General features: G+C 36.6%; 1 protein-coding gene across 7 annotated transcripts in view; it reads left to right on the top strand.

Moving 5' to 3' along the window:
• The window catches only part of DHFR (dihydrofolate reductase), a 28,382-nt gene extending 969 nt beyond the window's left edge, over window positions 1-27,413 (top strand). For 4 of the 7 annotated variants that reach the window (XM_082378475.1, XM_082378478.1, XM_082378474.1 and 1 more), the window contains 5 exons: window positions 2,230-2,335; window positions 8,139-8,258; window positions 9,839-9,965; window positions 18,317-18,432; window positions 26,151-27,413. In XM_082378475.1, the coding sequence (XP_082234601.1) occupies window positions 2,230-2,335; window positions 8,139-8,258; window positions 9,839-9,965; window positions 18,317-18,432; window positions 26,151-26,229 (548 nt within the window). In that variant the 3' untranslated portion in view covers window positions 26,230-27,413. The remainder of the gene's footprint in view (window positions 1-2,229; window positions 2,336-8,138; window positions 8,259-9,838; window positions 9,966-18,316; window positions 18,433-26,150) is intronic. The other 3 variants (XM_082378480.1, XM_082378477.1, XM_082378479.1) reach the window with 2 other exon arrangements.
• Window positions 27,414-27,779: the final 366 nt, after the last annotated feature.

The raw sequence follows: 27,779 nt of genomic DNA, 5'->3' as shown, positions 1-27,779 counted from the left end.
GAAGCTAGGTAGAGGCTTCTGTGGACGTTAGAGCTGGCAAAGGAAACCAGAACAGGCCTTTGAAATAGCTGCTGGAAGAGATGATAGTGCCTGAATGTCAATGGAGAGGACAAAAGTCCAAAAAGCGGTTACAAGATACTCAATTTGGAGATTAGAAAGTTAAAGGTGATGCAGGAAGGCATCAAGGATGAACTCTCAGATTTTCAGTTTGAGTCTGGGTGACATGGAGAATAAAGGAGTGGGGAATAGCGTGCAGCTGTAATGATGATGATTTTAAAGTGCTTGTAGGATATCCGGGACAATTTCAGGCACAGGGAACTAGGTGAATTGAGCCACTGGAGAGAAGAGGATAACCAAGGATAAGAATGTGGGCATGAGGGAGAAAAAACCTAAGAGACATGTGTGTTTATTCGTTAGAGGAGGAATAGCAGAGTAAACAGGGAAACAGTAAATCAGAAGGGAGCAGATGCAGCATAACTATAACAGGACAGATAAAAGGTACTTCAATTTGGCCCTTGAGTCACTAGTGGAGACATGATGGCAAAAGCTTGAAGCTAAAAAATTGACATGAACCACTCTCAAGAATCCTAAGTATGGCCTGCTAATAGGAAAAGCATCCCATGCCTGACCTATTTGCTGGTTTTCAGTAAATGTAGTATTACTTGGATGAACGAATGAAAGGGTACCAAGGATGTCTTGGCTTTTTTTTTTTTTTTTTTTTTTAACGTCTCCTATGTCCTTCACTCATCATCTCTACCTTAGTTGTTAGGTCAGGTCTGTGCCATTTTCCTCATCAGAATTCCTCACCTATTAACTCCATTATCTTTAATAGTTGATATCTCCTTATTGAACACGTAAAGCTCTGTCTTTGAAAATATAGTGCATATTGTATAAGGGTACTCTGAATTATAGGGGGTTTTTTGTTTGTTTATTCTTGGAGGAAAAAATTTTTTTCCAACATTTGGAGGTAATATTTGGTAAGAGTAGTGAAGCAAAATCTGAAAAATGCTTAGTCTTACGACTTGCAGTTGTAAATTTAGTGTTTTTGTTTAAATAAAATCAAACTAATGATGATTCTTTAAGAAAACAGATACAGGGACTTCCCTGGTGGCACAGTGGTTAAGAATCTGCCTGCCAATGCAGGGGACACAGGTTCGATCCCTGGTCCGGGAAGATCCCACATGCCACGGAGTGACTAAGCCCGTGCGCCACAACTGCTGAGCCTGCGCTCTAGAGCCTGCGAGCCACAACTATTGAATCCCGCAAGCCACAACTACTGAAGCCCGTGCGCCTGGGGCCCGTGCTCCACAACAAGAGAAGCCACCGCAATAAGAAGCCCTTGCTCACCGCAACTAGAGAAAGCCCGCGCACAGCAATGAATACCCAACGCAGCCAAAAATAAATTAATTAATTAATTAATTTTAAAAAACTAGTAAAACAAAACTACATTAAAAAAAAAAGAAAACAGATACATGCACTCCTTTTGATAGTCTATCAGAACATATCAAGAATCGTAGAAATGAGTATGTTCCTTTGATCCAGATACCTGACTCCCAAGAGTTTTTTTCTCCTAAGTAATTAAACGAAAATGGAAGTGGAAGCTTTACATGTGTAAAGTTTTTATAGAAGCGTTATACTTGAAATAGATGCACAGAGGCACAATTGATAATGTTTTAAGCTAATTGCATGGAATATTAAGCAGCTATCTTTAAAAAAATATGACTAATTTAAATCTATAAAGTATGCAAATATGAATAATACTGTTACATCAGTTATTACAGTACATATTAGATGCTGAGTATTGTTGTAAGTCTTCAATCGCTGCAACAACTCTACAAGTAGGAACTATCGTTAATCTCCCTTTTATAGATAAGGAAAATAAGGTACAGGAGATAAACATGACTCACCTAGTAGATGACAGAATACATTCAATTTGAGTGCTTCAACCCAGAATCTTTGCTCTTAACTACTATAATATACATGACTACAGTTCATGAAAACTATATATTGGTTATAAGTTGGCTAAATCCAAAGGAAATAACAGTTACTAGACTTAGATAATGGATGACAAAGGGTAAATTTTGATAAAGCTGTTTTAAATTTTAATTTTTTAAAGCAGATCCACTAGGTGTCCCTATGACAATCATATCTATGCATATATGTATGAATATATAAAAATATATATGTATACTCCCAAAATATATTTATCTTTTCCATGTGATTTTACAGGTAAACAGAATTTGGTGATTATGGGTAGGAAAACCTGGTTCTCCATTCCAGAGAAGAATCGACCTTTAAAGGACAGAATTAATATAGTTCTCAGTAGAGAACTCAAGTAAGTACTATACCATAAATTCACCACAAGAAAATCATGTTCCGTTTCTTATGGTAGAGGTCAGTATAGGACAAAATAAAATAGTATGAATGTAACTATGGATGAAGCTACTTAATATCATAAAGGTGATTACAGAAAATAAGAAGCAGTTATTTATGCCACATGACAGTAACTTATTCTGTTACTCAAGTGACTGATTTCATCACCTTGACAAGTTACGTTAAATCTAACTATGGTAATAGATTTGCACGTTTCCTTGAACCATTATTCTACTATTTCCTTGAACCATTCATCTACTATTTAAGTAGACTTAAATATCAGTTATATAATGTAATTTAATAAACTTCTCTAGTTTTACATAAAATCAAAATACATATATTATGGAACTTGCCAAACTTAAATGGTTATCCCCTCTCTGTACCTAGCCCTAAATGCAATAAGATGTAAATTGTAGGATGGGCTAAAAACTGGTCATAGTCTTGTGCCCTGTTATTTCTAGTTTACCACAGCAGCCAAATAATATTTTGTGCTTGTGTTCTTTACCCAGCGTCTGAGGGTTAAAATTTTCAAAGTTTTGAAATGGAAGCATTTCCTAGGGATTCTAGGGAGTGTCTCTAGTTGGCCTGGGGGAGGACTATTTCTGTTTACCAATTTAACATTAGGTAACATAGTTTTGGATGCCAGGAAAGGCCCTGGGGACTTGGCAGGGTGAGGAGGGGGAAGCAGTTTAGGTAAAAACATTAAGACTCTTCATCAAGTTAACTCCAGTGCTTTTACCTTCACCAAGGCTTCCATGGTATTTACTCTACATGTGATGCATACTGATTGCTATTTGTTTCTTTTTGTTATTGTTTACATTGGTCCCAGCCCACTAAAATAACTTCTGGAACCCCAAGGGGTTTTGCAGGAGTTTTCTGGGGGGAAGAGGGGAACCTGAATCATACCATAAGGGAAAGTTTGGGACTGGCATGGTAATTATTCTCTCTTAAACTAATAATCACAAAAAAAAAAATGCAGCATCCTAGGGCACTGCTTGCTTAATAACAGTGGTCATAATATTCCTTTCCCATGTGTATGATTAGGGTTCACCCAGAGCAGCAGAACCAGTAGAAGATAGATAGATAGATAGATAGATTGATTGATAGATAGATAGATAGATAGATAGAAGATAGATAGATAGATAAAAGAATTTTATTGCAAGGAATTCCATAATTGTGGGGCTGGGTAGGCAAGTCCAAATATCTGTAGGGCAGGCCATCAGGAAGGGCAGGCAGGAACTCTTCAGAAGGGGCTGAAGCTGCTGCCCGCTGGTGAAATTTCTTCTTCAAAGAAGCCTCAGATCTGTTCTTAAGGCCTTTCAACCCCTTGAATTAGGTCCACCCAGATTAAAGTCATTTAATTATCAACTTTAATCACATCTGCAAAATACCTTCAGAGCAACACCTAGATTAGTGTCTAAATAACTGAGTACTATAGCCTAGCCAAGTGAACACATGAAGACCATACAACCACGGAAGGAAAAACACTACACAGCTATAGCCTAAGGGGACTCAGGCTTATATGGATTTTTCTCCTGAATCCCTCCTAGAATGGTATAGGTTAAAAACCTGGCAGAAAGTATACCAGAATATTTCACTGATTGCCTTTGGGTGATGGGGAATATGTTGATGTGCATCTTGCCATCTGCCCCGATCTTCATGCTGTTCTCTTTCTCCTGGTTGCTAGGATATTCTGATTATATCTTTACTTCATAGAATCCAAATTCACAGACCGTATTGCCATTCCCAGAGACTCTTTAATAACATATTCCTGAATACTACTCAAGTTTATTTATGGCCAGCTTGAGCTAAAACAAACATAAAGAAATCTCAGTGGGGGAGATGTTCAGTTGGGCCAGCATATCTCCTCAAATGATGAGTCTAATTTCTTCCTTATGACTCCCCTGTGGTGTATGTAATTGGATTCGGTTGTTTCTTATGTATTTATATGTAACATTTGTTGGTGCATTTCACTTTTTTTTTTTTTTTTAATTATTAGCACCTTTAATTATCATTTATTTATTTAATTTTTTTTTTGGCTGTGTTGGGTCTTCGTTTCTGTGCGAGGGCTTCCTCTAGTTGCGGCGAGCGGGGGCCACTCTTCATCGCGGTGCGCGGGCCTCTCACTATCGCGGCCTCTCTTGTTGCGGAGCACAGGCTCCAGACGCGCAGGCTCAGTAATTGTGGCTCACGGGCCTAGTTGCCCAGCGGCATGTGGGATCTTCCCAGACCAGGGCTCAAACCCATGTCCCCCTGCATCGGCAGGCAGATTCTCAACCACTGCGCCACCAGGGAAGCCCCTCACTTTTTTTTTTAAGGCAGAGAGAAAATTTAAAATCTTTATCACCCAGCACACCAAGGAAATAAGGATATCAGTTAGAGAAAAAATTTAGAGTTATTTTTTGTCCTTCCTTCTGCTTCCCTACTTGCTGGTCAGTTCCACCCATATCCTGAGCACCTGCTATGTGCCAGGCACTGCTAGGTCCTAAATAAAAGGGGGAAGATTTACACATGTAAATCTCTTGCTCATGCAAGCTTTTAGAGATATTCAATTTTTCACCACCACCACACAATGTAAAAAGAAACTGAATCCTCAAAGTAATCCAAAAATTTGCTGCCAGATACTAGTCATTTTGCATAACTGTTTCCTTAATAAGGTATAGGAAAAATGCCTTTCCAAAGCTTTCTAGACAATCGAGTTGTGGCTTTAAAAGAAATATTATGCAGCCACATTAGGAAAACAGGCATATTCTCAAAATGTTAAACATAGAATCATCATATGACCCAGCAGTTCCACTCTTTGGTATATAATCAAGAGAAATGAAAACATGATTACATAAAAACTTGTACACAAATGTTCATAGCAGCATCATTCATAGTAGCCAAAAAGTGGAAACATCCCAAATGTCCATCAGCTGATAAATGGATAAACAAAATGTGCTATATCCATGCAATGCACTATTATTCCACAATAAAAGGAATGAAGTACTGATATATGCTACAACATGAATAAGCTTTGAAAACAGTATACTGAGTGAAAATTTAAAAAGCCACACACTGAAGGCCATTTGATTCCATTTATATGAAATGAAATGTCCAGGATAGGCAAATCTGTAGAGACAGAAAGTAGATTATTGGTTGCCTGGGAGTGGGGAATGACTGATAATAGGTACAGGGTTTCTTTTGGGGGTGATGGAAATGTTCTAAAAGTAGATAATGATGACAAAAAGTACTCCATGAACATATAAAAAATCACTGAGTTGTACACATTAAAAGGGTGAATTGTGTGGTATGTGATTTCTATCAAAATAAAGAGGTTTTTTAAAGTCTTTGGAACCAAAAATCAAATAAAGAAGTTTTACTGCAATGCTGCAGCTTTGGCAGCATCTTTAGAAAATCCAAAATTGCCTGCATGATATAAGATGTTGTAAACTGTCTTCAGTCCATGAAGTTGTCTAACACTTCATGGCAGAATAATTTTTTATGGTCCTGCTATCATATTCTCCACAGTGATTAAAACTTTCTTCTCTTCATAAAGCTTCAGTTCTCTCCCCACCACTCACATACTTGGTGTAGCAAAGACTTACCAACCTGGCTTCTAATACCTGTTCTGGCACCTATTAACTTTGCGGCTTTAGGCTTTTTTAACTTTGAGCCTTGCTGAACCTCAACTTTCTTATCTACTGAATGGGATTAATAATGACAACTTCTTAGGGTGATTTTGAGAGTTAATTAATATTTTATATGTTAAATTTCTGGCACACAGAAGGTACCCTACAGATATCAGGTCCTACTTCCCCAGTCCTTGCTATTTTTAGCAAAATTACATAATTTTGTAGCTTATTGAAAATATTAATATTAATGAGATCACAATGGACAGGCTCATGATCTTATTTTCACCTTAACGTATCACTTTGTTCTTCCTTCCCTCAATCTTGAGACAGAAAAATCCCCTGCTTTTAAAATCAATTCCTTCCCCCGCCTCCACTGTTTTATTCTAGACTCCATTTTTTTTCCTGTCCTCAGGACCTTGCTCTATTATACTGCCCTTTAGTATTTTAAACCTCACCACAGATTACTTTTCTTCTCCTCTCAATTTTCCTGGAGCTTTCTTGTGTTAAATAACCTTAATGTAAGCCTCAATAATATTTATAGTGGCCTGTCACTTCTGTGTTTTGCTCATGCTTTTACCTCCTTCAAGACTCAGCTGAGGGATCAGACTCCAAAGAGAATTCTTCCTGTCACCCCAGCCAGATGATGCACAACCTCTGTGCCCATCCAGCATCCTCCGTACATCCCCATTGCATGTCCTTTTCACTTTTATGGCAACTGCTGAGCTATTTCTTTGCCTGCCATCACAATCTTTTTGGTACAGGAAGTGCATTTTTTTCTAAATCTCTATTTCCAGCACCTAGCATATCTCCTAGCAGAGTAGGGGTTCCAGAATTTTCATGGAATAAATGGTCTGTAGTCAGTTTATAAAAATAGAATCATCCCACATAACAACACTTTGTAACCTGCCTTTTCCCCACTCAATATGTTAAAAGATTAATTTCTATAAATATTTTTAGTGGCCACATAGTATTCAATTATGAGAATGAAGCATATTTGAATCAATTTTTAATAGTTAGAAATCACATTTTTAAAGACTGAGTATTAAAGGTCTTAAAGTGAACATATTTCTGAATTCTGGTTAAGATGTGATTCTAGCCTAGGGTTTTTGTCTTTAACTGTTTTCCCAACAGTTCTCAGGGAAATTGGGGCAGAATTCTATCTGCCATCCTCTTTACATCAGGCACAATGGAAAGGATAATGTTTATATAATACCCCAGGGTAATCAAATGAGGCAGCTCAAGGCCAGAAAACACTGGTCTGAGGGCTCTGCCTAAACTAGGCCACACCATCTCTGAGGCCTGAGGGAACCAGAATCTAACACCTTTGTAGCCCAAGGCCACCAGTTGAAAGCCTATTGTCTGAATAAGAAGTGCAGCTCAGGCTCCAAAGTCAGGCTGCTGGAATTCAAATCCTAGGTCCACCATTTCCTAGCTGTGTGACTATTGGCAACCTAATCCCTCAACCTCAATATCCTCATCTTTAAAAAGGGATAATAGTACCTACATAGGACTGCTGGCAACATTAAATGGTATGATGAGTATAAAGCACTGCCTGACCCTACTACTTGTCAGAGCAAGTAGGCACTCAATTAATGTTAGATATTTTCTTTGTAATACACCTATCCATCAGGTAAAAAGCAGCCTCCCTTGAACAGGGCTTTTAAGGAAAGGAATGGAAGTATCACTGGAGTGCCTACTATGTGCATTATCTCTTTTAATCTTCATGCCAACCCTCTGAGGGAATTCAAGATTCTAGGTAAGAAGCAAAATATCAAGCATGGCCACATACTTCTTGATGTAGAATATGTGTGCTACCACATACCAACTGTCCTTTGTGAGGGAATCCAATCTGGATCGGATTGAGATAATTATAGAAAGAAAATTTATCGATGAAATAAGTAACAATATTGAGTGCTTGCCATATGGTATTTATTGTGTTAGTTTCTAGGATTTGTGCTGTGAAGAGGCTGATGAACTCAACCATTGGCTCAATTTTTTTGCTAATTTTCTGCCCATCTAGGGTCAAGTGTTTCTTGTGCAACATTTCTATACCACTAAGTAGCAATACTGTGCTGAAGCATTTCCTCCGTGTCTTTGTTATAACTAAAATCTGAAACAAATCCTTAATCTGTTCTTTGTTTTCCTTTTTAGACTCACTGCAAAAGGGCAAAGAAGTAGTCTTTACCTTAATCCCTTGAATCATTCTCAAGACATTGTTCCACATTCTTCACAAAAAGATTGTCTCCTTTCTTTGAAGTCCACACCAACCATGTATACCACCTTCTAAATCATTTTGCTGTAATCCGCCTACTTCTAGAATACCTCTTCCGGTTTTCCTGTATGTCAGTTCCTAAATCACCGATTTACATCCTACCTTAACTCCTGTCAGCAGTCCTGACTTAAACATCCTCAGTTACTAAAACCATCTTGACTCTTTCAAAGTCATGGTAAACTTTGTTTATTAACTAGACTGTCTTCTCCCCCCAACTCCAAATCTGTTTCTTCTAATTCAGTTCTCCCCTTGAATGGCCTGGTCCATCCTAGTCACTGCAACTGCCCTGATACCTTTGGGGATCCCTTGGCTCCTTTAGCTTCACCCTAGCCTCCGTGTCTTTTTCCAGCTTTGAATCAAAATACATTCTTTGTGCTATCTTAACTCCTTGAGAGATGACAAAGAGCCAAGTAAGTCAAATAGATATCAAGAAGGTGAGAAAGGAGGCAGCAAAGAGAATGAATAGTCCCCATTAGCTCTTAACTAATCATTGTTAGAACTACTAGTTCAAAGGCAATTATATTATTTTTTGAAAGCATCAGTCTAAGAACTTGACATTGAATTGTAATTTCTGTTGTGTCTAATTACTCTGAAAGCCAATTCTGCATGTTTCTTCATTTATAAAGGGAATTGCAAACTCTCACCAAAATAACAGTTTTAGAAGTTGGGAGAGACTGAGCTAGTCAATATAAACAATAAATTAATTGACTTTTCCCCTTTGGGATTTTTAATTACAAAAGTAATAACATGCTCATTTTTTGATAATTCATTTATTTCTATATTGTTTGAAACATGAGAATCCTTTCCCCACACCCCAAAGGTAACCACGTATTAACAGTTTGAATATCATTCCAAACTACAGTCACTCAAACATATCACTCTTTTTTCCAACATTTTATCATGAAGACTTTAAAGCCTATAGAAAGAATTTTACAGTAAACACCTGTATACCCACAACATAGATTCTATCACATACATTATTTTATACTATGCTTGTTTTATCATCCATCCAACCATCCATCAGTCTTAATATTTTTATGCTTTTCCAAGTAAACTGCAGACATTAGTATATTTTCCCCTAAATAATTCATTATATATCTCATTAACTAGAGTTTAATATTACTTTACTGTTTTTTTCTTTTGAAATAAATATTATGTACAATGAAATGTACAAGTCTTACATGTACATTTGCTATATTTTAACAAATATATGCACCTATGTAACCCCATATCAAAGATATAGGACATTACTGTCACTCCCAGAAAGCTGCCTCAGGCCCCTTCCCAGTGAATCTTTACCCCATCCCTCCGGAAACAACTACTGTTGTGATTTTTTTTCCACCACAGATATCATGCACTTTCACAAGTGGTTCTGTTTTTGATTCATTGTAGACCATACATACACAAATGTGGGTTGAATTTATTGGCCATGGGCCATACTGATGTTAAATGCTTTTTATTGAAAGGTTTCATATTTATGATGATTTTAATTTTATAATTACTGCCTCCTAGTCAGATTATTTGACTAGTATGAATGGGGTTTATAGAAATTATGTGTAATTCTTTCTTGTAATCTCAGGGAACCTCCACAGGGAGCTCATTTTCTTGCCAAAAGTCTGGATGGTGCCTTAAAACTTATTGAACAACCAGAATTAACAAATACAGTGGACATGGTCTGGATAGTGGGAGGCAGTTCTGTTTATAAGGTAAGTAACGTTATCTGTGACTATAAGGAAATAGTCTGCCCTCTTTCTTTCAGCTTCCCTGCCATCTCAACTTTAAAAAATTAAGCCATGAGCAAAGGAAGCACATTATTTCTCCTGGAAGTTAGACATATTGCCAATTTGCACTATTAATTTTTTGATACTATCATACAAACTAAATGAAAATTTTAAAGTAAGTTTTTAGGTCTGTACCAGTCTATTTTCAATTCAAAATAGTTGATGTTTCCAATTTTAAAAACATTCTAAATCCTTCCTGAGAATTGTACTTGCACTGCATTGTCTTCTCCTCCCTGGATGTGCCTAGATACATTAAGCTATCGTCTTTTCCTCAAGGATAAATATTATGTCCCTTACTGAGGAAAGGCTGTGGCTCTCCGTTGAGATACACTGACTAGATGTATGTGAACTTGTTCAAAGCACAAGACTTTCCCTCAACAATTTTCATATAAAGTGAGGGTAGGGGGAAAGTGTCACATGATTTCGTATCATAAGGGAAGACACTGTGTTAAACAGAAAATATTCCTTTTTCTTGATACCAGATGACTTCCAGCTTTAAAAATTTTTGAGGATAATAAATAGAATATTATAACTCTTTTATAACACTGAGGTAAGATTACATTTATGGAGAGGAAAAATCAGCCCCTACCCTTTGTGGCTTGTCGTAATATATGAACACTGAAATTATTTTGGAAAGAAGTATACCAGGATCCTAGGTGGCATTATTAAAACTGTTTCTTGGGTTCCTGTTTCTACAATCTTTAACGTTCTCCATTTGTAATAGGGGGAAAATGGACATTTTCCTTTGATCTTTTCAGCCAAAAATGAATTTCTAAGAAAATAAGTTGTTTATTTTGCTGAGTGCCAATCACATTTTGAATGATTCAATACCATAGTCACTTGAAAATGTATTCTTTAAACAATATAAGTACTTAAATACAGTTATATAATTTAATATATCTGTACTTATATAAATAATAAAGAAGTAGAATCTGTAGGTTTTTGCATTATCCGCGTCACATCACACTGACTTACAGAACATTCGGGACTACCAGCCTGTTTTTGTAAATAAGGTTTCAATGGAACACAACCATGCCCATTGGTTTAGTGTTGTTTATGGCTGCTTTTGCCTACAAAGGTAAGAAACCATATGGCCCACAAAGCCTAAAATGTTTACCATCTGACCCTGTACAGAAAAGGTGGGCCAGGATTATTTGGCCTGAGGCAACCCAGCACTGGAGCCTACAGGCCCTTTGGTGGGGCTAATGGCGGACTCTGGGAGGGCTCACACCAAGGAGTACTTCCCAGAACTTCTGCTGCCACTGTCCTTGTCCCCGTGATGAGCCCCAGCCACCCTCCACCTCTGCAGGAGTACTCCAGCACTAGTAGCCGTGTGGCTGACAGGGTCTTCGTGCTCCAGCCGGGAGTCAGGCCTGAGTCTCTGAGGTGGGAGAGCCAAGATCGACATTGGTCTACCAGAGACCTCCCAGCCCCATGTAATATCAAATGGCGATAGCTCTCCCAGAGATCTCCATCTCAACACTAAGACTCAGCTCCACTCAACAACCAACAAGCTACAGTGCAGGACACCCTATGCCAAACAACTAGCAAGACAGGAACAACACCACCCATTAGCAGAGAGGCTGCCTAAAATCATAATAAGTGCACAGACACCACAAAACACACCACTGGACGTGGTCCTGCCCACTCGAAAGACAAGATCCAGCCTCATCCACTAGAACACAGGCACCAGTCCCCTCCACCAGGAAGCCTCCACAACCCACTGAACCAACCTTACCCACTGGGGGCAGACACCAAAAACACTGGGAACTATAAGCCTGCAGCCTGCGAAAAGGAGACCCCAAACACAGTAAGTTAAGCAAAATGAGAAGACAGAGAAACACACAGCAGATGAAGGAGCAAGGTAAAAACCCACCAGACCAAACAAATGAAGAGGAAATAGGTAGTCTACCTGAAAAAGAATTCAGAGTAATGACAGTAAAGATGATCCAAAATCCTGGAAATAGAATGGAAAAAATACAAGAAACGTTTAACAAGGACCTAGAAGAATTAAAGAGCAAACAAATAATGATGAACAACACAATAATTGAAATTAAAAATTCTCTAGAAGGAATCAATAGCAGAATAACTGAGCAGAAGAACAGATAAATGACCCAGAAGATAAAGTAGTGGAAATAACTATCTCAGAGCAGAATAAAGAAAAAAGAATGAAAAGAATTGACAGTCTCACAGACCTCTGGGACAACATTAAATGCACCAACATTCAAATTATAGGGGTCCCAGAAGAATAAGAAAAAGAAAGCGTCTGAGAAAATATCTGAAGAGATTATAGCTGAAAACTTCCCTAACATGGGAAAGGAAATAGTCAATCAAGTCCAGGAAGTGCAGAGAGTCCCATACAAGATAAATCCAAGGAGAAACATGCCAAGACACATATTAATCAAACTATCAAAAATTAAATACAAAGAAAAAATATTAAAAGCAGCAAGGGAAAAGCAACAAATAACATACAAGGGAATCCCCATAAGGTTAACAGCTGATCTTTCAGCAGGAACTGCAAGCCAGAAGGGAGTGGCAGGACATATTTAAAGTGATGAAAGGGAAAAACCTACAACCAAGATTACTCTACCCAGCAAGGATCTCATTCAGATTCAAAACCTTTCAAAAAGGAGAAATTAAAACCTTTACAGACAAAAGTTAAGAGAATTCAGCACCACCAAACCAGCTTTACAACAAATGCTAAAGGAACTTCTCTAGGCAGGAAACACAAGAGAAGGAAAAGACCTACAAAAACAAACCCAAAACAGTTAAGTAAATGATAATAGGAACATACATATCAACAACTACCTTAAATGTAAATGGATTAAATGCTCCAACCAAAAGACAGACTGGCTGAATAGAAGCAAAAACAAGACCTGTATATATGCTGTCTACAAGAGACCCACTTCAGACCTAGGGACACATACAGAATGATAGTGAGGGGATGGAAAAAGATATTACATGCAAATGGAAATCAAAAGAAAGCTGGAGTAGCAATTCTCATATCAGATAAAATAGACTTTAAAATAAAGACTATTAAAGAGACAAAGAAGGACACTACATAATGATCAAGGGATCAATCAATGAAGAAGTTATAACAATTTTAAATATTTATGCACCCAACATACGAGCACCTCAATATATAAGGCAAATGCTAACAGCCATAAAAGGGGAAATCAACAGTAACACAGTAACAGTAGGGGACTTTAACACCCCACTTTCACCAATGGACAGATCATCCAAAATGAAAATAAATAAGGAAACACAAGCTTTAAGTGATACATTAAACAAGATGGACTTAATTGATATTTATAGGACATTTCATGCAAAAACAACAGAATACACTTTCTTCTCAAGTGCTCATGGAACATTCTCCAGATAAGATCATATCTTGGGTCACAAATCAAGCCTTGGTAAATTTAAGAAAATTGCAACTGTATCAAGTATCTTTTCCAATGACAACAGTATGAGACTAGATATCAATTACAGGAAAAAATCTGTAAAAAATACAAATACTTGGAGGCTAAACAATACACTACTAAATAACCAAAAGATCACAGAAGAAATCAAAGGGGAAATCAAAACATACCTAGAAACAAATGACAATGAAAACACGATGACCCAAAACCTATGGGATGCAGCAAAAGCAGTTCTAAGAGGGTAGTTTACTGCAAGACATTTCTACCTCAAGAAACAAGAAACATCTCAAATAAACAACCTAACCTTACACATAAAGCAATTAGAGAAAGAAAAACAAAAAAAAAACCCCGAAAGTTAGCAGAAGGAAAGAAATCATAAAGAGCAAATCAGAAATAAATGAAGGGCTTCCCTGGTGGCGCAGTGCTTGAGAATCTGCCTGCCAATGCAGGGGACACGGGTTCGAGCCCTGGTCTGGGAAGATCCCACGTGCCGCGGAGCAGCTGGGCCCGTGAGCCACAATTACTGAGCCTGCGCGTCTGGAGCCTGTGCTCCACAACAAGAGAGGCCGTGATAGTGAGAGGCCCGCGCACCGCAATGAAGAGTGGCCCCCGCTCGCCACAACTAGAGAAAGCCCTTGCACAGAAACGAAGAGCCAACACAGCCATAAATAAATAAATAAACACATACTTAAAAAAAAAAAAGACTACATTCTTTAAAAAAAAAAGAAATAAATGAAAAAGAAATGAAGGAAACGATAGCAAAGATCAATAAAACTAAAAGCTGGTTCTTTGAGAAGATAAACAAAATTGTTAAACCATTAGCCAGACTTATCAAGAAAAAAAGGGAGAAGACTCAAATCAACAGAATTAGAAATGAAAAAGTAGAAGTAACAACGGATACTGCAGAAATACAAAGGATCATGAGAGATTACTACAAGCAACTATATGCCAATAAAATGGCCAACCTGGAAGAAATGGACAAATTCTTAGAAAAGTACAACCTTCCAAGACTGAACCAGGAAGAAATAGAAAATATAAACAGACCAATCACAAGCACTGAAATTGAGACTGTGATTAAAAATCTTCCAACAAACAAAAGCCCAGGACCCGATGGCTTCACAGGTGAATTCTATCAAACATTTAGAGAAGAGTTAACACCTATCCTTCTCAAACTCTTCCAAAATATAGCAGAGGGAGGAACACTCCCAAACTCATTCTATGAGGCCACCATCACTCTGATACCAAAACAAGACAAAGATGTCACAAAAAAAGAAAACTACAGGCTGATATCACTGATAAACATAGATGCAAAAATCCTCAACAAATACTAGCAAACAGAATCCAACGGCACATTAAAAGGATCATACACCATGGTCAAGTGGAGTTTATCCGAGGAATGCAAGGATTCTTCAATATACACAGATCAATCAATGTGATAAACCATATTAACTAACTGAAGGAGAAAAACCATATGATCATCTCAACAGATGCAGAAAAAGCTTTTGACAAAATTGAACACCCATTTATGATAAAATAACCCTCCAGAAAATAGGCATCGAAGGAACTTACCTCAACATAATAAAGGCCATATATGACAGACCCACAGCCAACATCGTTCTCAATGGTGAAAAACTGAAACCGTTTCCTCTAAGACCAGGAACAAGACAAGGTTGCCCACTCTCACCACTATTATTCAACATAGTTTTGGAAGTTTTGGCCACAGCAATCAGAGAAGAAAAAGAAAGGAATCCAAATCGGAAAAGAAAGAAAACTGTCACTGTTTGCAGATGATAAGATACTATACATAGAGAATCCTAAAGATGCTGCCAGAAAACTGCTAGAGCTAATCAATGAATCTGGTAAAGTAGCAGGATACAAAATTAATGCACAGAAATCTCTTGCATTCCTATACACCAATGATGAAAAATCTGAAAGAAAAATTAAGGAAACACTGCCATTTACCATTGCAACAAAAAGAATAAAATACCTAGGAATAAACCTACCTAAGGAGACAAAAAACCTGTATGCAGAAAACTATAAGGTGCTGATGAAAGAAATTAAAGACGATACAAACAGATGGAGAGATATACCATGCTCTTGGATTGGAAGAATCAACACTGTGAAAATGACTGTACTACACAAAGCAATCTACAGATTCAGTGCAATCCCTATCAAACTACCAATGGCATTTTTCACAGAACTAGAACAAAAAATTTCACAATTTGTATGGAAACACAAAAGACCCCGAATAACCAAAGCAATCTTGAGAAAGAAAAACAGAGCTGGAGGAATCAGGCTCCCTGACTTCAGACTATACTACAGAGCTACAGTAATCAAGACAGTATGGTACTGGCACAAAAACAGAAATATAGATCAATGGAACCAGATAGAAAGCCCAGCAATAAACCCACACACATATGGCCACCTTATCTTTGATAAAGGAGGCAAGAATATACAATGGAGAAAAGACAGTGTCTTCAATAAGTGGTGCTGGGAAAACTGGACAGCTACATGTAAAAGAATGAAATTAGAACACTCCCTAACACCATACACAAAAATAAACTGAAAATGGATTAAAGACCTAAATGTAAGGCCAGTCACTATAAAATTCTTAGAGGAAAACATAGGCAGAACACTCTATGACATAAGTCACAGCAAGACCCTTTTTGACCCACCTCCTAGAGAAATGCAAATAAAAACAAAAATAAACAAATGGGACCTAATGAAACTTAAAAGCTTTGCACAGCAAAGGAAACCATAAACAAGATGAAAAGACAACCCCCAGAATGGGAGAAAATATTTGCAAATGAAGCAACTGACAAAGGATTAATCTCCAAAATATACAAGCAGCCCATGCAGCTCAATATCAAAAAAGCAAACAACCCAGTCCAAAAATGGGCAGAAGACATAAATAGACATTTCTCCAAAGATATACAGATTGTGAACAAACACATGAAAGGATGCTCAACATCACTAATCATTAGAGAAATGCAAATCAAAACTACAGTGAGGTATCACCTCACACCAGTCAGAATGGCCATCATCAAAAAATCTACAAACAATAAATGCTAGAGAAGGTATGGCGAAAACGGAACCCTCTTGCAGTATTGGTGGGAATGTAAATTGATACAGCCACTATGGAGAACAGTATGGAGGTTCCTTAAAAAAACTAAAAATAGAACTACGATATGACCCAGCAACCTCACTGCTGGGCATATACCCTGAGAAAACCATAATTCAAAAGGAGTCATGTACCACAATGTTCATTGCAGCTCTATTTACAATAGCCAGGACATGGAAGCAACCTAGGTGTCCATCAACAGATGAATGGATAAAGAAGATGCGGCACATGTATACATTGGAATATTACTCAACCATAAAAAGAAACGAAATTGAGTTATTTGTAGTGAGGTGGATGGACCCAGTGACTGTCATACAGAGTGATGTAAGTCAGAAAGAGAAAAACAAATACCATATGCTAACACATATATATGGAATTGAAAAAAAAAAAAGGTTATTAAGAACCATGGGGCAGGACAGGAATAAAGATGCAGACATAGGGAATGGACTTGAGTACACAGGGAAGGGAAAGGGTAAACTGGGATGAAGTGAGAGAGTGGCATGGACATATATACACTACCAAATGTAAAATAGATAGCTAGTGGGAAGCAGCCACATAGCACAGGGAGATCAGCTGGGTGCTTTGTGTCCACCTAGAGCAGTGGGAAAGGGAGGGTGAGAGGAAGATGCAAGAGGGAGGAGATACGGGGGTATATATATGTATAGCTAATTCACTTTGTTATACAGCAGAAACTAACACACCATTGCAAAGCAATTATACTCCAATAAAGATGTTAAAAAAAGAAAAAGAAAGAAAAGTTGGGCCATATATCATTAACTTTGATACAGATCTTCTTTGATACAGATCTTTACTAATCTGTGATTAGTCCCTTCAATTTTTCTAATTTTTGGTACAGTAAGAATTGGTAGGATACTGATTTGATTGGGGCAAGAGAATAAATGATTTAATGTAAGCCATAGTATTGAAAATAAAAAGTAAAATTTGTTCTATGCCCTTTGTATGGAATTTTAAGGATTACACACAGTTGAATTTATATGTGTATGTGTTTTTGTTTTGTTTCAAAAGCTATTTCAAAATCAAGAGTTATTGCTTTCTTAGAGTTGCAGTTGGGACTCCTGACTTTGTATTAGAATTTTAAGATATTTGTTCCAGGGCAGTTTTTTTTCTGTATAAACTATCAATAGTACTATAGGCAGTAATAGAAAAGTCATTAACAATATAATGCCAAATGCAATCATTAGCAACAAGAGACAGAATAAATTACCTACTAGCATTGTAACTATCTGCTGAGAAATTGAGGCATTAAATTTTATGTATATGTACTAAGTATGCCCTTGGGATTTTCATTAGTCAAGGTCTCATGAATTTACTATCCTATCCATATATACATATGTAAATTTTTTCTATGGAGGGTAACTAGATAATTTGGGGGTTTTAATTCTTAAACAACAACCAAAGATAAAAGACAAAATTGAATGCTTAAAATGAAAAAAAGAGTTCATATAAGCAAACTAGATCCCGGAGTATGTTTGAACTCACCCTTGTAATTATTGATAAATGATTAGGGCCATTCCCAACTAAGTCATACTTCACAGGGTCCCAAACTAAAGAATAGGATAATTAAATAGCATGCTTTGGAGGTAACAAGATATGTAGCATGTCTCTAATATCTAGTACAAACTTCAGTATATGTAATTAAAGCAAAAATATTAGAGTTTCTTTAACTTTTGACACAGATAAATAAGGAAATTGATGCCTTTTGTTTTATTTCAAAGGAAGCCATGAACAAGCCAGGCCATCTTAGACTATTTGTGACAAGGATCATGCAGGAATTTGAAAGTGACACATTTTTTCCAGAAATTGATTTGGAAAAATATAAACTTATCCCAGAGTAAGTAAAATGTTATTAATTAGTCTGAAGCACCTTTGGCTTTCCTGCTTAAGAATTATAGAAAAGAGAATGTCTCTTCAGATTGAATTCGAAGTAGCAGTGTGTTTTATAGACAAAAACTATAGGAATTTTTGGATATCTGCTTTAACAGACTTGGGAATGTTCAGGTTTTAATGACTTCACTGAAATCTAGAGAATAGGCATTAGTTCATTCTGTAAGATCAGTGCTTATTTAGCATCAGACTTTGTCTTAGGCATTGGGGATACAGTGTTTACCAAGACAGATGATGTCACTATTCTCCAGGAGATTACATTGTTTATAGTAGAGGAGGACGGTGGCAAATAATAGATAAACATCCAAAGAGTTGCTGTGTGGTAAATTGAAATACTGTGATGTGGTAGATACTGTGTAGTCTGAGAAGTCCTCTCTGAAGAGTGATGTCTACACCAGATCTAAGAAGCCAGCCACACAAAGGGCTGAGGAGAGCATTCCGGAAACCAGAAGTAGCTAGCGCAGAGACCTGAGGGCAGAAAGAAGCCTGGCGTGTTCCCTGAACCTGAAAGCCATGGTGGGCATTGTGAGCGAGGGGGAGACCAAGAGGGATCAGACCCAGGACAGGTTTAGAGGGTTCTGAATAGAGAGTGATACTCTTCTGTTTATGGGCAATGGGCTGGAGGGGACATGAGTGAAGCAGGGAGACCAGTTACAGTAGTTCAGGTGAAAGATGAAGGAACTAACTTAGTGGTGGAGGTGGAAGAAGATGTTACACTTGATTTACTCTGTAGTTTACTTTGATTTTAGCATGAAACTGTCTGCTTTTGAAAACATTTTAGTTTAAAAGTGCTTTTCAGCTGTTGGCTGTGCAGAGTAGAAGATTAATTATATCAACACTTTTAGACTAGCTCTTAACACATTCTTTCAAACACTCTCAGTTGAAAACAGTCATTCCTTGAGTGCAAGTTTGATTTTGGAAATACCTTGTAAAAGCAGCATTCAGAGCCAAGTCTGAATAAATGGATGGCCAAGCTTTAGAATAAAGTATATTACTTTACAGAGTAATATAGGTAATGGTCTCAAATCAAATGAAGTTTGTGACTGATTTTCTTGGGCTCTTAACTAGGTCTAAAGAAAACTGGAAATTCTAAGAACTCTAAAAAGTTTCTAAACAGCTAAAGTACAGGCTTTTGCTTATAGTCTCCAAAGGTGACTACTTAGAAAAATCACATTGATTTCATATATATATATATATTTTTTTTTTTAATCAGCTGTGTTTCTTTGTCCCACCTTATTTTCTCTTGTACTGCTTAGATTGCTGATTCTCACATTATGTGCATATTGATCTCTGCTATCCCTCATTTCTTACCTTTCTTTTCACTACTAACAAAAAGAATAGATTACTGTGTGAATCAGCTTCATATTAAATACCTTTGTAAACCCTGTCACTCTCGATTAGACCTCTTTCCAATGTTATGACCCTTCAAGATCCTTGATAACTTAAAACAAATACAATTCTGGCTCTTTGAATCTTAGAAAAGAAAATATTAACATCTCCTGAGAAATGATTCACACATCTCAACATTCACCCATTCGAAGTATATAATTCAATGGTTTTAGTATATTCAGAGTTGTGCAGCCATCACCACAATCTTAAGTTCAGAACATTTTCACCATCCAAAAAGAACCCCTGTACACATTAGCAGTCGCTCTCCATTCCCTTCCCCTGCTGGCACTAGGAACCACTAAATCTATTTTCTATCTCTATAGATATGCCTATTCTGGATATTTCATGTTAACAGAATCATATAATATGAAGTCCTTCCTGGAATTGGCTTCTTTCATAGAATTGGCTTCTTTCACTTAGCATACTGTTTTCAAGGTCATCCATGTTGTAATATGTATCAGTACTTCATGCCAAAAAGAATTCCATTGTATAGATTTACTACATTTTATTTATCCATTCACCAATTAGTAGACATTTGATTTATTTCCACTTTTTGGTTAATGTAATGCTGTTTTGAACATTCATGTACAAGTTTTTGTGGGGATGTATATTTTCATTCCTCTTGGGTATAATCTGGGAGAAGAATCACTGGGTCATATAGTTTAACATTTTGAGGAACTGCTGAACTTTTGATAACGTGACTGTACCATTTTACAGTCCCACCAGCAACATACGAAGGTTCCAGTTTCTCTATATCCTTGCCAACACTTGTTATTGTCTGCCTTTTTGGTTATAGCTATCCTAGTAGGGATGAGGTGGTATCTCATTGTGGCTTTGATTTGCATTTCCCTAATGACTAATGATGTTGAACATCTTTTCAGGTGCTTATTGGAGATTTATATACTGTATCTTGTTTGGAAAAATATCAATTCACATCCTTTGCCCATTTTTAAAATTTGGTTATTTATCTTTCTATTACTGAGTTTTAAGAGTTCTTTGAATATTCTGGATACAAGTCCTTTATCAGATATATGAGTTGAAAGTATTTTCTCCTATTATCTGAATTGTCTTTTCACTTTCCTAATTGACTTTCACTTTTCCTAATCATTTGCCGCACAAAGGTTTTTAATTTTTATGTAGTCCAATTTTTCTATTTTTTTCTTTTGTCGATTGTCCTTTTGGTTTCATACCTAAGAAACCATTACCTAATCCAAGCTCACAGAGATTTTTTCCTGTGTTTTCTTCTAAGAGTTTTATAGTTTTAACTCTTAATTTAAGTCTATGATCTGTTTAATTTATATATGCTATAAGGAAGAGGTCCAAGTTCATTCTTTGGTAAGCAGCACACCAGTTGTCCTAGCACTATTTGTTGAAAAGACTATTCTTTTCCCCGACTGAATTGTCTTAGCACCTCTGTGGAAAATCTTTTGACTATAAATGTGAGGGTTTATTTCTGGACACTCGGTTCTATTCCACTGATCTACATGTGTATCTTTATGCCAGAACCACACTGTCTTGATTACTGCAGCCGTGTAATAACTTTTGCGATCAGGAAGTACTAGTCTTCCAACTTTGTTGTTCTTTGTTGTTTTGACTACTCTATGTTCCTTGCATTTCCACATGAATTTTATGATCAGCTTGTCAATTTCTGCCAAAAAGCAAGCTAGGATTTTGATAGAGATTGCACTGTATCTGTAGATTACTTTGGAGAGTATTGCCATCACATCAGTATTAACTGCCAAATCATGAACATTTGATGTCTTTTCAACTTATTTGGATCTTCCTTAATTTCTTTCAGCAATGTTTTGTAGCTTTCAGTGTACAAACCTTGCACTTCACTGTTAAATTTATTCTTAAATATTTTGTTCTTTTTGATACTATTGTAAATCAAATTGTTTCTTAAGTTTATTTTCAGATTGTTCATTGCTAATATATAGAAATACAATAGATTTTTGTTTATTGAGCTTGTATCCTGCAACCTCACTGAACTCATTTATTCTGATTGTAAATGGATTCCTTCAGATTTTCTAGATACCGAATATATCATTTGCAAATAGAGATAGTTTTACTTCTTCCTTTCTAATCTGGATGCTTTTTATTTCTTTTTCTTGCCTAATTGTCCTGGCTAGAACCTCCAGTATGATGTTCAATAGAAATGGCAAGAGCAGACATCCTTGTCTTGTTCCTGATCTTAGAGAGAAAGCATCCATTAAATACGATGTTAGCTGTGGGTCTTTCATACATGCCCTTTATCACACTGAGGAAGAGCTCTTCTATTTCTAATTCATTGAGTGTTTTTATCATGAAGGGATATTGGGTTTTGTCAAATACTTTTTTTTGAGTCTCTTGAAATAATCATGTGGTTTTTGTCGTTAATAAGACAAAATATATAATAAATACTTAATACGCTATCAATATGGTATATTACATCAGTTGATTTTTCTGTTAAACCCATCTGGCATTTTTGAGATAAATCCCACTTGGTAGTAATGTATAATCCTTTTTATATGTTGCTGAATTCCATTTGCTAATATTTTGTTGAGGATTTTTACATTTTTATTCATAAGGATATCGGTATATTGGTCCGTAGGTTTTTTTTGGTAACGTCTTCATCTAGTTTTGCTATCAGGATAGTGCTAGCCTCACAGAATGAGTTGGGAAGTGTTCTCTCCTCTTCTACATTTTAGAAGAGTTTGTGAAGGACTGGTATTAATTCTTCTTTAAATGTCTGAGAAATTTTTAATGGTGAATAGACTGAGATAGGAAATTGCTATCCAAAGCCAAAATTCAAAGAAATTGCTCCAAAATGGACATTCTAAACAAGGCTATGGAAGAAAACAAAAAGTCCTTTCTTCCACTGCAGTACATCATGGTCATCTGTACTTTCAAGCCTGTAGCAACGTAGTAACAGCCTCTTTAACATGGGATGGAGGGAATCCCCTAAGGGATAAGGGAGATATGAAGTAGTATAAATCTTTCATGAAATAGAGAAAAAGGAAACCTCTGAAGCAAAGAGAATACACTTTGTCCCTGGACATCTGTAACATTGCTCAATTCTGGAGCTTTCTTTCCAAATCTCTGTACATTGGGCAACTTAGAATTGCTCCCTACTGTCCAGAAATGAGTTCTGATCATTCTTTACTCCCCTTCATTCTTTCCCCACAGCTACCCACTTTGTTTAGACTTCCATTATCCCTATCCTAGGCCTCTTGTGGTTATATAGGTTTCAGTTCAAACACAGTATCTTTTATTAACACCAAACTTCCTGGTAATAAAAGCACCAGTATAATGAAATAAAAATGAAAGAGGACTACTGTGAAGCAAGAAGAGAATAAATTAAAATGTAGATGAAGCCACAAGTAGTAGAAGTCTAAAAGCAGAATATTAACGAAGTAAGATGGTTTTACTTTGTGTCTCCCTTTTCTCCCAGTGGGTCATTGTCAATGCAATCATTTTTTTTGACAGCACCATGCCAGCCTGTCCATTAAGGCTCTGCCCTTATTCATCTTGCCTGGAAGAAGTCTTTCTATCTCAGACTATTTCACACTAGGCTCCAACCAAACCGTCAGAGCAAAATATTTTATAGCAGAAGTTTTCCCACTTAATGAGCCCCAAACAGACTTTTTCTAGTTAACAACCTTTCATGTGACCATGTAGTCAAATAGGATTAAAGACCAGAAGAGGCCTTTGAGGCAGTAATTGGCTCCAGAGCTAGGACAGATAGATGCCCCTCACCAGTAGACACTTGAATTAGGATTTAGATGGGCTGACGTTTCCTCTTCCGTTCCCATTATTTCTTGACTGTCCAACAGGATCCTGGCATATTTGTCCATATTATTTGTGGATCCCTCTCCTCCTGAGCCTGTGCTTCCTACAGAGTCATCATTTTTAGTTACGATTTGGTTCTTATAGATACCTGTTCCAGGGACTCTGTTTACCTCTATTTTAGACCTTCCATCAGATCATCTCTGCATTATTCTCATGATCCTTTGTCAGTTCAGATCTTATGATTATTTGTATTCATTTGCTTCTTTAATGCTTGAAGATTCTAGAAGAGACCATCTATCTGGGTGGTTCATAATAAATAGGTGGTATTTCCAAATCCTGTTAGACTTAAACTTGGAGTTCAAAGGTTGCTCTTAGACAGTTTGTTCTTCAGAAAAGTTTGGAATTATGATTATGAGGTAGTTATCATTATTAAAATAGACTGAATATGTGAATATTGTGGAAAGTAAAATTAATCTTAAGCAGAATTAAATTTTCGTTTCACAGAGAAAATAAACATTATTACCATGACTAGTGACCATATCTAGCCCATAGCATAGTTATTTCTAAATCATTATTATTCATGGTTTTAGAAATAGCTTTGACTTAATGCTTTGCTTTTATCTTGTTAACTGACAGTCTTGATACTCTTGAGAATTTTACACACACACACAAATGTAAATGTTGCTTTTGGTGACTCATCTAAGAAAGTAAAATTGTGGTTTAAAGTTGGCCTAGTAAAATCATTTCTTTAAACAAAGAAAAAACTATATTGCTACTAAAACAGTAGAACAGAAACAGCTTAGGAAATGGTTAGTAAATAGAAACATACCTTCTTCCTCTGAAATATATTCTCCTTTTTTTTTCTTACATATTATTATGCTATTGTTATTTCAGGTTTCTAGTTATATTTTTTTTCAAAATGGCATAATCTCTAATTGGTCAACAAAAGGTTAATTCCGATTATTACTCAGCATTCTGTCAGGTATCATAAGAGATTTAAATTTGTTTTCTATGTTATCTCTGCCTACAGTGAGGTTAGAAAATAGTTAGGGGGACAAAACAAACTAATATCATTAATGGGTAACATTTGTAGAGCACTTAATATATCAGGCACAGTGCTAAATTCTCTATAAGGATGAAGACTTTTTATTGATAGCTAAGTGTCACACAGCAGAACCAGATTCAAACACAAGCCTGACTAAAGCAAGTCTTCCTGACCCCTCACCTCGAGCACAGTGGATACAGCCAGCACAAACCTACAGAAGTGCACCAAGATTAGGGTTGTGGACAAGAGTGGTCAGAACAGCCTTCAGTGGAAGACCCTGGTTTGGGGTTTTTTTTGTGGGGGCGGGGGGTGTTCAGTGAAAAATAATTTTTTTGTTGTCATAAGAACACAGCATGAGATCTACTCTCAACAAATGCTTAAGTGTTTACACTGTTGTAATCTATAGGCCCAGCGTTACACAGATCTCCAGAACTTGCTCATCTTGCTGAAACTTTATATACCCTTTGAACAGCTACTCCCTGTTTCCTCCTTCCCTCAACCCCTGTGAACTACCCTTCTACTCTCTGTTTCTATGAATTTGACCATTGTAGATTTCTCATATAAGTAGAATCATGCAGTATTTGTCCTTCTGTGACTGACTTATTCCACTTAGCATAATGTCCTCCAAGTTCATCCATGTTGCTGCATATGGCAGGACTTCCTTGTTTTTTGAAGGCTGAATAATATTCTATTGTATGTATACATATTTTCTTTATATATCCATCTGTCACTGTAGTTTCCATATCTTGGCTATTGTGGATAACGCTGCAGTAAACATGGAAGTGCAAATATCCCTTCAAGAGATAAGTGTTGGCGAGGATGTGGAGAAATTGGCACTCTTGGACATTGTTGGTAGGAATGTAAAATGATGCAGCCACTATGAAAAACAGTACGATGTTTCTTCAAAATACTAACAATAGAACTACCATATGATCCAGCAATCCCACTTCTAAGTATATACCCAAAGGAGGGCCTGGGGTTTGACTTAGAAGCTGAAGGAAACACACACCTAAGTGAGTGTTAGGGAGTAGAAAAGATCAGATAAACAGTGATTCTAGTAAAGTATATGAAATAAGCCACACAGTGGGGAATTAGAGCAGTGTGGTGTCCACTGATTAAACAGAAATCAAGAATCCCCATGCACCACACACAACTTCAGTTCCACTCTAACAGCTAAAGGTTGTGTTTTATTTTTTCTTTGCTCACACAAGAGATTTGATACCAAATGTAAGACTTACAAAAAGTTCTTAAGAAATTTCATAGTAGCTGGGTGACAGAGTGGGAACATAAAATAGAAACTGCTAATGGTGGTTAGTTTGGGGGAGAAAAATTAGGAGTTAGAAGGAAAGGAAGAAGAATTATACTTTTTATTTTCTAACTTTCTGTAGTTTGAAATTTTTCTTACTATTTGCATGTGTAGTGTATTTGCATAATATTTAATTATACATCTTTTTCTTTTACAGATATCCAGGTGTTCCTTCTGATGTCCAGGAGGAGAAAGGCATTAAGTACAAATTTGAAGTATATGAAAAGAACAATTAATGTGAAAGTGTTTTCTGATCTATTTCAAGCCTCCTCCTCCCCCCCCAAAAATTATGTATTTTTTGTTGTAGAGACTTTTGTTGACTTTAGATCTATGGATAATTATTTCTAAGCAAAGCACTTTTATTCCCCATTAATCTTAACTAGACTGTATCAGATACCATTTGTGAGACATTTCTTGCTGTAACTTCCTGAATGCCCATCAAGAGTCAAGAATAGGTGACCAGCACCTGCCTAGGGTAGAATATCTACCAAGACAGCCCAAAGTGGGAGAGTGCCCTGGTAGCATGAGTTGAAACCAGAGCCTATAGAGCTAGGAGCTAGGCAGGTGGGTCCAAAGGTCAGAAATGGATTATAAACAGAAGAGCTAGCATTCAGTTACTTAAATTAGATCAAAAGAGGGACTGTGAATTACTTTATATCACACTTCTGAAAAAAATTCTCTTCACTCAGACCAGGAGCCAATAAGTTGAAATCCACAGGGATAGTAAAGAGGCAGGTACGAGACTACCTTTTCGGTGGTTAAAGGAGAAGGTTTGAGACCTTAAAAAACTTTGTTTCTGATCTTCAGTGAGACTGCATGGGATGTTACAATGATACAACAAGAACTGGCTGCTCTTTACAGAAAAGAATAATCTAATATCAAACATAATGGCTAAAATTAAAAATTCAAAGAGGTAATAAATTGAGAATGAATATTGCTAGAAACCAAAATTAGTAAGTTAGAAACTAAACTTCACAGAATTAAAAAATGAAAATTAAAACATGTTTTACCCATCACGTTAGCAAAGATTTAGATTAAATATCCAAAAAAAATAGCATTTTCTGCCTTATAAATTGGTACAACCTTTTTAGAGTGTAAGTTAGCAATATCAATTAAAATTCAAAATGTTCTGGGTTTGGACCCAGAACTTCCACTTCTAGAAATTAATCCTGAACAAAGAAATGGACCCAAGAGTATTTGTTGCAACTTTTTTTTTCAAACTTAGAAACAGCCCAAATGTTGATTAATAAGAAATAACTAACCAATATGTCTATAAAATGTAACATCTGCAGCAGTTAAAAAGAATGAAGTACTGACAGGAAAATGCCAAAAATTGCTAAATAAAAGAAGCAAATTGTGTATAATACTCAAAATGTTTAGTAAATGTTCATGTGTGGGAAAAAGCATGCTGCAAACTGTTGACAGTATCAAACTGGGAGTGTTATTTTCTGCGTTAGGTATGTCTGTTGTGATTAGATTTTTTGTAGCATTATGTACTTATTTTCATGAAAAATTACCTAAAATGATAAATTGAGCCCTTTATGCTTAGCAGTAAAATTAGGTTACAGAACATCAGGAAGAAAAAATGTCCGAAAATCTTCCATAGAGGGAAAAAAACAGATCACACAGAAGAATAGGAATCAATACTGACTAAGACTTACAAACCACAAGAAGAGAGTGGTGCTCTCTGTAAGGAACATAACCAGAAAACTATTAGTATCCAGAATTTATAGATATCAGATTTTGATAAGAAAAAGAAACAAGCCATTTAGAGGAGAGGAAACTC

This window comes from Balaenoptera borealis (genome assembly GCF_965194805.1).
Source record: "Balaenoptera borealis genome assembly, chromosome: 2".
Classification (NCBI taxonomy): Eukaryota; Metazoa; Chordata; class Mammalia; order Artiodactyla; family Balaenopteridae; genus Balaenoptera; species Balaenoptera borealis.
The sequence above is the reverse complement of the archived record's forward strand: the minus strand, read 5'-3'. Positions and strand labels throughout refer to the sequence as shown.